We start from the raw sequence: 13547 nt of genomic DNA on the forward strand, positions 1-13547 counted from the left end.
TGGACTTTTGCAATATATGTCTGCATTCGAAGAATAGAATAACAACCCCATCAGATTATGTTTATCAGAAAATGATTTTAGCAATGCCTTTAAGACAATCTGAAACGTATCTTTTCCCCAATGAATAAGGTCTCAAATTATTTCATCTGTATTTCTTTATCTCCATAAATCCGATTTTAAGTTTCATGATGATATACACAATAGTTTTTAATCTATCTGTAATTCAATAAGGTATAAAGTATGTCCAAGCGATCAGAGCCTCCTGGGAAGGGTTTACTCATTCTCATTGCATATTTCGCCTTAAAGGAACATGCTGTCAAAGTTTGATTTACCAAAGTTTCTTTCAAACAACATTCGTGAGCTGAACAATGAGTACAGAAGTGTATTCCGGAATATCTTTGAATAGTTATTGATAAAAGGAGATTAAGTTCAGTCAATCAGAGTCAACCCAATAATCGCCAACGGCATGCACGGCTTCATGTGAGATAGCAAAGAGATTTGACGGCATTGGTCAACAGAGGGTCAATGATCACGTCTAGTGTGATGGAACCATGAACACGATGAATCCAAGTTTGTGATACTTTCATTATCATGCCAAGTGGCTTTACGGTAAAGCTACTATACTCGACGTAGCCCGCCTTGAGAAACAGAGAAGGCTAATACCTTTAAATACAAACATTATACAAAGCAATGCATTCGGATATAAACAACTGGATGAATAAAGGAAGAGGCTAGTTAACAAATTGCATTACGTTTCCAGAATATTCATTACTGACAATTGATTGTGTGACAATGACATTTTTATAACAGTAAAAGAATGCTCGCATCGAACGATGAGAATGTAATACAGCATTCTAACAGCAACAAAAACAGACTGCCGAAAGTGCAAAGAGGAAAATGGTGAATATATCTAGGCTCATAACCATGAAACCACCATGACCATCACATCTGGAAACCCCACGTCGTCAAGGTAGTTGTTACGTTTTATCACTATTGCCACCAAAACTATTAACGTCATCAAGATAAGCATCAGTCACGTCTATGATTTTACAATGAGTTTCATTAATACACATACTTCAAAAGCACAAATCTTTGTACGACAATATTTACCATACACAATATACACAATATTCAATGACATGTTTATGTACATGTAAACAATAAATCATATTTCAATCACAATAACACTTAAAAAGAAAATATATCGTGTACAGACTTGTATACATATAGAATGGATTAGGACATAGCCTTCCTTACGAGAACAACGTAGCGACTATTGAACTGTCGACATTAGATAGCATCGGGGAGGTGTGTCGTCATCATCCCGACATGCCCGAAGGGAATGTAAAATGGGTGCCCGGGTTAGCAAAGAGAATATAATGATAGTCTTTCCAGGAATATCATACCGCTAATGAAATACACAGCTGGTTATTTAGATTTCAATGTTGAATGTAATCAACAAATTCTAATTGTAAAATCACAATTATCTCATGATGCATTATGGAATTAGCAAATTATGGAATTCTTTCATATTTTCACTATTAAAGCAGTGATATGAAATATGTGAATTACATGTACCTATGATGGTGTTTCCAACTCACAATACCTGTGGATTGTGCTTCAAAGTAAACCAGAAAATCAAACTTTAGATCAAATTTCATGAAATAAAAGTGTTTCCCATGAATATTTTTAACTAGAATTGATGCAAAAGAAACAAGTTTTCCGTTGACGTCATGTTAAAAAAAAAAAGAAATTTAGTGAAGATTTGTGTATGAGTCAGTGAGACCATGACATCATGACTTTGTTTTATACTTTGCATGATCATACTTTATGATCGCTATTACTATTGGACCACCACTGATCATAGTTTCGTAAAGACGTCTGACATCTTAAGATTCTATAACATTTCTATCAAAGCCCAATTTTGATGAAAATCACTTTTGTTTAGATCATGTCATTTTACTCTGTTTTACAATTAGCCACCCTGAATATAGTTGGCACGCGTGGTCGCTACCTCAATCATTGTTTCGTAAAAACTCTTTACGACTGAAGACTCAATAAGTTCCTATTTATATGTGATTAATTGATGAACTCCTTTCTATTCATTTCATAGGATTTTACCCTATAAAATCAAAGCTAAATAAAACTGGTATGCATGGTCACTGCACTACTATCGCTGTTTTGTAAAAACATGAGAAAACCCATTAAGATCATAAAACTTTCCTTCCTATGTCTGATTTGATGATATCACGTCTATTCCGTTTATATGATGTTAGAATTTTTTTCAGATTATACTGAAACAGCGCCGGTCTTATACTGCAAGTGCACTCAGTGGCCATTTTCCAGCACAGTTTTATATGTCAAAGAGCCTATTAAAAGCACACACACACAAAAATGCAAGGGATTGTTGGGAGAAAATGTGTCTACATAAGAAATCTATATACCATACTGAATTTAACAAGATGTGAAACATAAAGGAATCACAGAAGCAAAGCTTGTAACCGAGTGATCCAGGCAAAAAACAAACAATGTGAATACGTCTTGTAATGGAGATGGAGCACAAAATGATAATTAGGGCATGTCTTAGAACTAAAATAGCAAAAACAAAAACAAAAAGAAATCATAAAGGAAATGACAAGGTGAATGATAGAAGCTAACACGAGTATACGCAAATATCTAACATGTCTAACGTAAACTGTTCGTATCGGGTGCAAATTATGAGTGCAAAGAGGGTATGGAAGCAAAATGATAAGACTAGAACGAACCAAACGTACACTAAAAAAAATCTGTTACACTTAACAGGGGGATGATATAGATAACTGGTAAATGCATTTGTTATGCACTTCTAATCATTTGGATGTAACAGCTGAGTGCATGAAGTAAATAAACAAGGTTGTACTTGACGAAAAAACTGCATTTCGTATCAATATTCGTCTTGCACTTCGGGATTTACATCGTGCGATGACCAATTTTGCAAGGACAAATGATGTTTAAACACAAACCCTCAAACGGCATACATGATTTTATCTCTCTCTCCCACACATTTATACAGACGTATACATAATCATATACAACATATCTATATTTTCATATTTACAGGTGAATTAAAATGACACCATCGGAAAAGAGAAATTTAATCAATATAAAGCTTTTTATCCACGTAAAATAGTTCAAGGCGTATCCTTTTGTTAAAAGCACATAAGCGGCTGACTTTGCTTCCATCAATGCCATCCAAAATATTTGATAATCACGAACGTACATTGACGAGCACGTAACACGACACACACACACACACACACACACACACACACACACACACACACACACACAATGAATTGCTTACACATAACATTAGGACTGGTGCATAATTTTCTTGGCATGCTAATCACGTCACAATATCTATATTCTGGGGCATGTTATTATAGTAGAGTCTATTGGGCGATGTTGGAAGCGGTTAAAAGATGTGTGATGACATTTCAAGAAACGTATCGTGGTTTAGTAATCGACATTCCCTTCACACTATCATTCTATATTATGATATAGACGCAGACACAAACTCAAACCCCGACAACTGTTGCGTAAACAAATGTGAAACGAATCGACACCAGTGGATACTGCCGAAGTATACGGGAATCATTCGCATTCAAAGACACCCTTATCTTCTTAAGAGAAGGAAGCTGTCACAAAGGTCGTGACAGTCGATTCTGTATTAATCAGCCCCTGACAAACATGTTACGTTGCGAAAAAAAGCAGTTAATAAATTCATTCACTAATAAATATTATTCATTGTATTGGGGACAACCCGTCTTGAAAACAAGTATCACACAGGCAAAATGAGAGCGAGATGTTGTTTAGCTCACTGCCAGAGATTATACATTCATATCACGGAATGACCATGACCTCTTGACAAAATAAAAGTGAACATTTTCAATGACTTCAAATCATGTTACTTTACCAGTATTCCTGTGATATTTCGTTTGAGCCAATCTCAATTAACGATTGATTGCTTTTTAATTTTGTGACACAGACATTGTCAGTAGCCTTGGTTGAAATATCCGCTGCATTGTGCAGCAACATAAGAAGGGACATGTCACAGTGTTCTAGCAAACAGCTTTCATAAAATGCATGAAGACTCGTCGTCGACGTATCTGTATCCGCCAAGAACCAGATAGACGATAAATAGAGACGTACACAGGATACAGATGAATATCCGCACATGTAACACAATGTCCTGTTTCACTTTTTTCTCTCTTGATAAGTTACGATGCACTGAGATATAACGTGATTATTAAGTCATGTACGAAGAAAGGTGAAGTACATGTGAACCTAAGTCTCGAGATACCAGAAAACAACCCAACGCTGGGGAAAACGAGTTCTTGAAACATCATAGAATTACTACATTATTGGATCGCTGGTAGATATCTTTGACTTATAAAAGGACAAGTCTCCATAGTCATCAGAATCTAGGGATGGGCATGGAAGGAAGGAAGGAAGGAAGGAATATAAGAGAAGAAAATGAAGAAGTAAAAGAAGGAGAAAGACCGTCACGTTCATTTAGGAAATAGAGGAGGTCTTACGAAACACGTAATGGTTGTCATGAAAAGTAATTGAATGATATATAGTTACATATCGTTGTCACCGTTAATGTCGCGCTATAGTCACTTTGATAATGATGATTATGCTAGAACAAAATCAAACCACATCAATTACTGCTTTACAAAGGAGAAGAAAACAATGTATAGATAAGATATACGGTGACTAGATCATGAATGAAGAAATGTGAAGAAGGTGAAATGCAAGTTTGAAATCGACGCTGGAAGAAACGATTTTCTGAAGCCACAGCACACGACACAGAAATTATTCATCGATGGATCGCTCAGAGCAGGCAAAAAAGACTCGATAGTCATGACGGTATGGGACTAGACATAGAAAGAAGTAAAGAAGGAAAGAGAGGAGAAGAAGAAGGAGAAAAATTACCATGTTATATCAGGAGACAGAGGAGGTCTTACGAAAGATGTAAAGGTTGTCCGGGGTACAAAACGCCAGCTCCCCGGTCGAAAATTCACGCAGGTGATACCAAGAATGCTGAGGGATCTGGAACTTGAAATCTGCAACCAGCGTTCTCAGAGGCTCCAAATCACGAGAGTACTGCTCGATCATCAGCAGTCCTTCGTCATGCTTTACCCAGGCAACCGCAATGGTCCCGTCAAGACAGACCGCGGGTTGTGGCCGGTAACCTTTCCTTGTCAACCCCTTCTTGAAATTTCCCGTCGAATCCAAAATTCCTAGATTCTCCTCAGTTACAACAAGTATTACACTCGATCGCAAGCCGAAGACCTCAATTGGCTTGAAATCACACGAAATCTTTTTCGCCGGTTTGCCACCTCTTATCGGATAGACGAAGATTTTCTTCAGCTTCGTGAAGCTAGCAATGAGGGCGCTGTCCTCGTAATCGACAGCAAAACCACCAAATCCGCCTTCATCATGACTCGGAGTAATGAATTCTGACTGTATGCCCTGATTGACGAAGGACTTGGTGTAGATCGAAATGTGGTTATGGCTGTCACGAACAGCGACACGTCCATCCGACAGAAAAGCAACACCTCTGATACCAACATCTTTCAGAACAACCTGCTGTTTGCCTTCTACGTCATACAAGAAAAGTCCTCCAAATCGAGAACCAGCTGCCACTTGGCCATTTGGAGAAGAGGCGATGCAGTTGATCCCATCTTTCGTGGGAAACGGGACGACTTGATCCAGAACCCAATTGGCAATGACAACCTCTCCAAGATCAAGCTCATTCAAACCTCTTGCTCTTCGTCTAATCCGCTGGAAAGCGACGCGCTCTCCTCGCCAAGTCGTTTTCCGTGGCTGTTCGTAGTCCCGCTTACTCATGCCAAGAATCTCTTCCAAATTTTGACACAGTGTGTCATGCGCAGTCAGCGCTTCGCCCTCCAGAGGCATCTTCAAACCATTCTCAACCAGATCACTCACTTCCTTCATCTGACTGATTTGTAGCTTGCTGGCATCTTTCATGCCTTGCAGCTCTTTGTTGAATACCTCGATACGCCTCGTACACTCTTTGATCAGGTGATCTCTTCTCTCCTGAAGCTGTTGGATCGACTCTTCGCAAGTCTGTTCGATCTCCCGGGAGAGCTTATCCAGGACTTGCTGCATCTTTGCCTGCTGCTCCTCGATGAACACGATGTATTCATCAATCTTCGACTTCTCGACGTCGGCCCGACCACGTAGCTCACCGATCTTCTCCTTCTGTTCGTCTTCATGCTCTTTACCGTCAAGTACGTTGTGCCCCTTTTTACCGTGTTCCATCATGCCACACCGGAAACAGACAAACCTCTTGCACTCGACGCAGAAACATTCCTCATCCTCGGACTTGTGCTTCTGACACTTACGGCGCTTCTTCTTTGAAACTTTCCCCGAATTAATGTCATCCACCTTCACAACCTCGTGTCCCGCAAACTTGTCCCACCTGTCGTGAGTCTTGTGGCAGTCGACGCACATGTAGTCGTCGCATTCTTGGCAGTAGGTGATGGCTAGTGGCTTTTCGTTTCCTCGGCACACGGTGCAGGCTTGGGTCTGGTTTTTGACATCTTCGATTAGAGACTTGATTGGCTGGTTACTCTGCAGTAGGTCGACATTTCCTTTAGGGACGTTGGTCACCTTTCGGCAAACGGGACATATTATCTTGCGCCCCTTCTGAGAGTTAGAGAGTCGCATCAGACAGTCTTTGCAATAGGTGTGGGAGCAGGACAGAAGCCGTGGATCAACAAAGACGTTTATGCAAATGGGGCACTGGAGGTTACATGTCACGAGGTCATTGACACTGGTTGCCATGGTGATGTTTCTGCGTAAAACGAAAAGAAATGAAAGAAAAAGTTTTGAAGAATTTCTTTCAATCTTTTGACCAGCTTCGTGACTACTTTGGTATTAGAATGTCAACGGCTGTCTCAGGTTTCTCTTTACACAATTACTGTACATAGAAACTGGCGACATGTAAGAGGTTTATTAGATTGTTTTTATGCCTCCGCCACGAAGTACAGCGTAACTAAAAAAAATGTATATGTAGTATGAGTGAGCGAAGTTGTGCCTATCAATATACAGTGTGTATAAGCACATGCTCAAGGTCAAAGGTTCAAAGGCAAATGCTCAAAATTTCACCATTTCCCCCATATCTATACAATGCCTGAAGATATTTTTTGAAACTTAGTGTTTACATGTACAGTCAAACCTGTCCTAGCAGCCACCTATCTATAGCGGCCACCTGCTTGTAGCGGTCACTTACAAATCCCCCACACGAAATTGCTGTATTATAGACCCTTTCTTTAACGCCCCCCTGCCGGCGACCACTCATTTTGTATCCCGTGATGAATATCTACCTGCCACAAAAAAAAAAAAAAAAAAAAAATAGCCGAACCGCTAAATCAGCCTTGAATACGTCGGCTTTCATTGCATTAATTCTATCGAGTCCTAGCTCAGTCACAATCACACAGACATGATTGGCAAAATTAATACAGCTCTTCGCCATGAAGAACCGTCTTGCCGCTAACTTGTAGACGTAGGCTTCAGTTTAATGCCGCCCTGAATAGATGCTTCAAAGGCAAAGACATATCCTAATAACATCTTACAATTTTACCAAAATGCTGACTAATTAGTGTTAAAATCCATTTGAATAAGGACAATATTGTACTTGACTGGGTATCGTTTGTTGTTTACGTCAGCTTCGCGCATTATTAATCCCCTCGAATTCACTCGTGAACCCCGTTCATGCAAACCGGTACGAACCAGAGCAGTTCTTTAGGTCCGAAATGTTATTTTCAAAATCAAAAGAACAAAAGTAGGCAATAAGTAAATTGAACAAAACGAAAAATCCCCATAATATAGCTGCACATGCACTTATATGCTGGTTGTTTTTAGGAATAGCGCGCGGTGTTTTCTGTGATGATAAAATGCAAGTATTGACATTGAAAATGACCACCAAATTGTCAATAGCGGTCACCTGTCTTTAGTGGCAACTTTTGTTGTTTTCTCGGGTGACCGCTAGGTTTGACTGCATCACCAAATGAAGATTCTCCAGAGAGAGTTTCCGGTCATGAAGTCAAAGGTCAAAGGTCAAGTGAATATTTCAAACTATCTCATTTTTGTCTCCATATCTCGCAAATGTTCCAAGGTATCTTCATGGAACTTAGTATAATTATACACATGTACTGACTGGCAATGACTATCCAGGGAATTTAGGGGTCATGGGTCAAAGGTTAGCGGGTCAGAGGTCAATATCAAATCCTCAAAGATTTTATTATTTCCCCTCATATTTGTTTCATGCAATTCCTGCATCATATTTGTTGAAACTTAATATACAAATCTTAATTATTTTCTTCAGATTTATATCATGTGACAAGGCAAGTTTCTACAAAAGAATTTGCCCAATTTCAACACCATTCCCTACATTCACGTCATGTTAGCCTTTGCCTTTATACTTTTTAAAAAGCTAGGATCGTTCACGTTGTTTGCCGAGTATAAAAATTGTAACTGTTGTCCACATGAAACAAATATATAGTAAAATATCCTTCCTGACATTGTATCACCTTGATATACATGTGGATGGAGTACATGCAGCCGTATTAGTGGAAGTACAGGGAAGTCGGACAATCCGTCCAAAAGTTATGAATTTTTAAAGATTCTGCACAGTCACTGCTGGACGAGAAGACTACTACAGTTTGTGATGTCACACGCGGAGGACAATATAAGGAAAACATAAAAACAAAACACAATTTTTTTTTTTTTTTAAAGTACACATTCTCTCAACTTGCTAATGACGGGCGTTAAGGGTAATACTATTCCCTTGCCTTCTGAAAGAGGCAAGTCTAATGTTCTTTTATTATGTGAGAAAAGTGGAAATATGGTGAATGCTGTTTATTTTCTTTATATCGTTCTACGCATGTGACATGATAGGCTGCAGTATCTTCTCATTCAGCAATGGCGTCAATGACACTTCAAAAATGTATAACTTTTGAACGGATTGTCCAATTTTCCTCAAACTTTCACTGACAACGATTGTGTTCCACTAATATTGCTCTGTTTTCCCAATCCATGATTATATTAAAGGTACTATTTACCGCTGGGAGCAGTTATTCAATGATTGTTCGAGTTATCAAATTTGGTGCATATACTGTATAAGGTCCGTATCTCAAAACATTCTACCATAATACATATAAGAATAAAAAATCTCAAAAAAGAGACATAACTGTACAGACGAATCATTCTGGAAACAATTTTATCTATTGAACTATTATTCATATTTTGTATATTTAACGGTATTTACTATTGATTATACTGATAAAGTATTTTTACGTTGGTTGTTTCTATCCTCAAATCACATTTTGAACTGTTTTGAAGCACTAAAGCGGGTTTATTGTTTCATAAAAATTATGCAAATAAATAATGCCTTTAAGCTGAAGTTGTCCTTTAAAGGTAACTTCAGCTCCACGGAGCTGTTTGAAGAGAGATATCAAGCTATGTACCATAATACATTTATGTACAGAATATATAAATCATAGAAATAATCTCTCCATGCATCTTAGAATTTACAAGATTGAAGATGCAGATATTGTAATATTCCTTTCCCTTTGACATAAAGTGTTGTGAGATTTTCAGTGAGACAGATTGAGGAACATGGATTTTGAAAACAGTGTTGTACCTACGTCACAAAGACACATACACATATACACACGCACACACACCTATACTGTACAACAGTTTCATATGTCTTCAATAAAATTAAATTACTCTGAGTTATCTGAACATGAAGCAAAGAATTACTGAACGCTTGAACGTGTTCAGCATGTAACAGCCAGTGTATATTCACAGGCATATACTTGTATTTCATCGGACCTGTACCTTAATTCCACAGTTGCTACCTCGAGATCTACTCTGAAACCTTAACGATAAAACATCGTAGATTGAAACGAAAAACTAAGTATTTCTACTCTGTCAACTCCGTCGACGTTCTGACATCAAGATAGCAGTGTGATTGTATCTCGAGATCTTCATTAACAAAGAAAGATAATCTTTTCAGTCTTACAACTGTGCTCTAACACAGAATTAATCAATCCATCAATCAATCATTCATTCAATTAGTCACCCAGCAAACAGAACGTTTTCAGAACGCTTCCTAAACTTTTTTTGTTGTTGTTTTTTTTTTAGGTTCCGTACATCTTCGTATAAAATGGACGTTTTTAACACGTACACAAAACGTCAAAGTGGGGACTTGGCGTTTACCGCAAAGCACAGGTTTTTCGGAAAACGTTTTAAAAATGTCAATGGACGTTACAATGACGCATTATGTCTGCAACGTCTTCGTCCTTTATAAACGTCCACAAAACGTTTTCATTAGGTCTGCTACGTCAACTTCGTCTTTAATGAACGTTAAAAAACGTGTTTATTTGGTCCACTGCGTGTTCATCATTGGTTTCCAAATTATGAATGTTCATGCCAAATTATGAATATTCAAAGTAAGGTGTGTGTGATCTAATTTTAGTAACCAGTGATACAAATTCATTAGTTGGGAATAGGATGTAGTATAGGTGGTAGGACATTAGGAACAGGTTAGGATATATTATATAGGATTAGGATACAATAATCTCAGATTCTGTCTATATAATCTCATAACTATATATATATATATATATATAATATATCATTAAATATATGATTTATAAACCTATTTTATATATATAGATATACATATACATATATCATGAAATATGTGATTTATAAACCTATATATATATATATATATCATTAAATATATGATTTATAAACCTATATATATATATATATATATCATTAAATATATGATTTATAAACCTATTATATATATATAGATATAGATATACATATATCATGAAATATGTGATTTGTAAACCTATATATATATATATATAATGATTTTTAAACCTATATATTTAAACCCTATAAAAATAATCATTAGACATTCTTAAAAAGTTTTCTGGACGTTCTAGACGGATACGAAAGGTTCTCTAAACGTTCTAGAACGGGTCATTAAACTTTTTAGACGTTCTTAAAACGTTTATTGAACGTTCTAGACGGTTTTCTACACCAGTCCGCAGAACGTCCACAGAACGTTCTGAATATTGTTACAAGGTTTTAATGTCGTCTATAACGTTCAAAAGGTTTTCTACAGGTCCTTAAAAATTCCGAAAGGTTTTTCATTGGTTTTCTTAACGTTTATGAACGTTTTTATGACGTCCATTTGAAACATTTTAAATACTTCGAAAACCTTCAACAAATACACGTTCTGAAAACGTTTTGACAAAACGTCTAAAATCAATAACGAACTTTTCAAGACCGTTCAGAAAACGTCCTTGTGTTAGCTGGGCAGTCAGTAAGTCAATCAATCAATCAAAATGCAGTTCTTGTACATTAAATCATGCCTTTGACAAGGTCTTTGTGAGCTTTAATTTAAAATCAAAATAACAAGTGAAATACAGCGAAAATCCTGCTTTTTGATAGGGCACATGCACATGTACATGCCCAGTTAAAAATTTTTTCTTTTAAAGATTTCGTGAATTTTTGTATTGTGTCTACGTGTTTGATAATAATTTGGGAGGCTATTCCATAATGCAAGGCAGCATGCCCCTGATGATACGATCGGTCATGCCTGTAGTCCCAACATAGCTATTCAATGTAATCAGCCACCTGGGTCAAACGAGACAAAATGATATTAATAAAACATCTTATCCTACAATGTACGCAGCGGACAAAATCTGAAATCATCGTTTGAGTCCACAATACATCTCACTATACGAAACCATAAGATGAAATCAAGAGGAATAGGCCCTACTTACCTAATCCAGTCAGAACGGAGAGCAGAGAAGTACAAGAATTGGTGATACGTTTCCTGAGTTTCTGCGTCAAAATGGCGTTTTATTCTGGCGTCATAAACTGGTGGTATGTTTTGATATCCGCCACTCTTAGCACATTATATAGATCTCAAAACACGCTGTTTTTGCAAATTGCAGGGTAAAACAATCTATCCTTTTTATCTTCTCCCGATGCATTTTATCACGTAATTTTATGTAGAGAAAATTAAATGATGTTAATTTGAGTAAAATCCTTACTGGTGGAGAACACAATCGAATGGCTGCCGAATTGACAAATATTCCACTACCTAGTATGTCTTGGGCGCATTGCACCACCGGGTGTGTCAATGCGTAGATAACAAAGATCTATTTTCGTGTCGTGGGTTTTCCCACACATTAATATGTAGTGGCTCAGACATTAATGTTCGGCATTGATCACGTGCAAAGCTACTCCTTCATGGCATTGATATTTTTTCGCCTATACAATACATTTGTGTACATAAATTGCACACACACACACACACACACACACTCACGAACAAACATAATAAAACGCGCATTACTTTTAAAGGGATGGTAGGTTTTAGTTGAGATGGGGTTTTCAACTCTTGTGAGATGATTAGAAACCTCTTACGAAATAAGAGAGAGCGGGAGAGATTAAAAGTTTATTTGATGAAAAGTGGTTTTGAAATGGCTGAGATATCCAAAACAAGGGATTCTAAGGATTTTAATATGATTACTTTGTTTTACTATGTGTTTGGATATCTCAGCCATTTCAAAACAGGTTTCATCAAATAAATTGTGAATTTCTCTTTGGATTGTGTGCTCCCTACCATTTCATAAGCGGCTTCTTAGTATCTCGTGAAAAATTAACAGCTCAATCTTCATTTCAACCAATACTACACCATACCTTTAAGCGCTATAACGTACATATTTACCCGATTGTATAATAACAAGTTTTAAGTTTCTTTATTTCATTTTTTTTTCATAATAAGGTGGTGGGAGGGTGGGCACCATCATACAGGTGCTGGCGTGCAAAGAAAACAGAATGGCCAGGTTCGAAAAGAGAGCATTACACTAATCCAGAAATACCAAACCGCCAATCTAATACTGAACGTGAACAGTAAACAATATCACTGACATTCAGACAAGCTGCTAAGTCACAATACTGACAACGGAATAAACTATACTTGGACACTGTATAATAGGAAAGATTGCATGGTGCTTTATGAATTGTACTGATTTAAAAGACGTGCACAATAATCCATGGGCCAGGCCAGATATTGGTACCATCTGAGGTGGCAAAACCTTTTTGGTGTCATTTTGTTTGTCGGGCATAGATATGCTCATCAAGCTATGATAGCATTTCCAAATGAGTAGCTTAGCCATAATAAATGAATTTTTAACCAATTTGGTTTCGTTGTTACATCCCTATACTTCTGAATCGAAACTAACCGCTATACAAAGAAGAGCACTGCCTTCTGTATGTTCCATAGAGCTGTAAAATGCAGCTCTATGGTATGTTCACAGGTGTTCTGTTGTAAACGCGGTGCGCTTAGTCTTTATTCAAGGCAGCGAAGGGAATATCCAAAGGCTATGCTGTCCACAGCGCTTAGTCTTTATTCTAGACGGCGAAGGGAATATCCA

General features: G+C 37.4%; 1 protein-coding gene across 1 annotated transcript; it reads right to left on the bottom strand.

Moving 5' to 3' along the window:
* Positions 1 to 2582: 2582 nt before the first annotated feature.
* On the bottom strand, positions 2583 to 12188 carry LOC139734273 (uncharacterized). Its single transcript, XM_071645069.1, has 2 exons — positions 11886 to 12188; positions 2583 to 6865 (listed from the first exon to the last, which is right to left on the bottom strand). Exon 2 carries the CDS (start codon positions 6853 to 6855, stop codon positions 4987 to 4989), a length of 1869 nt encoding a protein of 622 aa, XP_071501170.1. The 5' UTR covers positions 6856 to 6865; positions 11886 to 12188; the 3' UTR covers positions 2583 to 4986.
* Between the last annotated feature and the right edge of the window lie 1359 nt (positions 12189 to 13547).

Source organism: Diadema antillarum, unplaced genomic scaffold, assembly GCF_040938485.1.
Source record: "Diadema antillarum isolate AM-2024a unplaced genomic scaffold, OU_Dant_1.0 seq00000520_RagTag, whole genome shotgun sequence".
NCBI lineage: Eukaryota > Metazoa > Echinodermata > Echinoidea > Diadematoida > Diadematidae > Diadema > Diadema antillarum.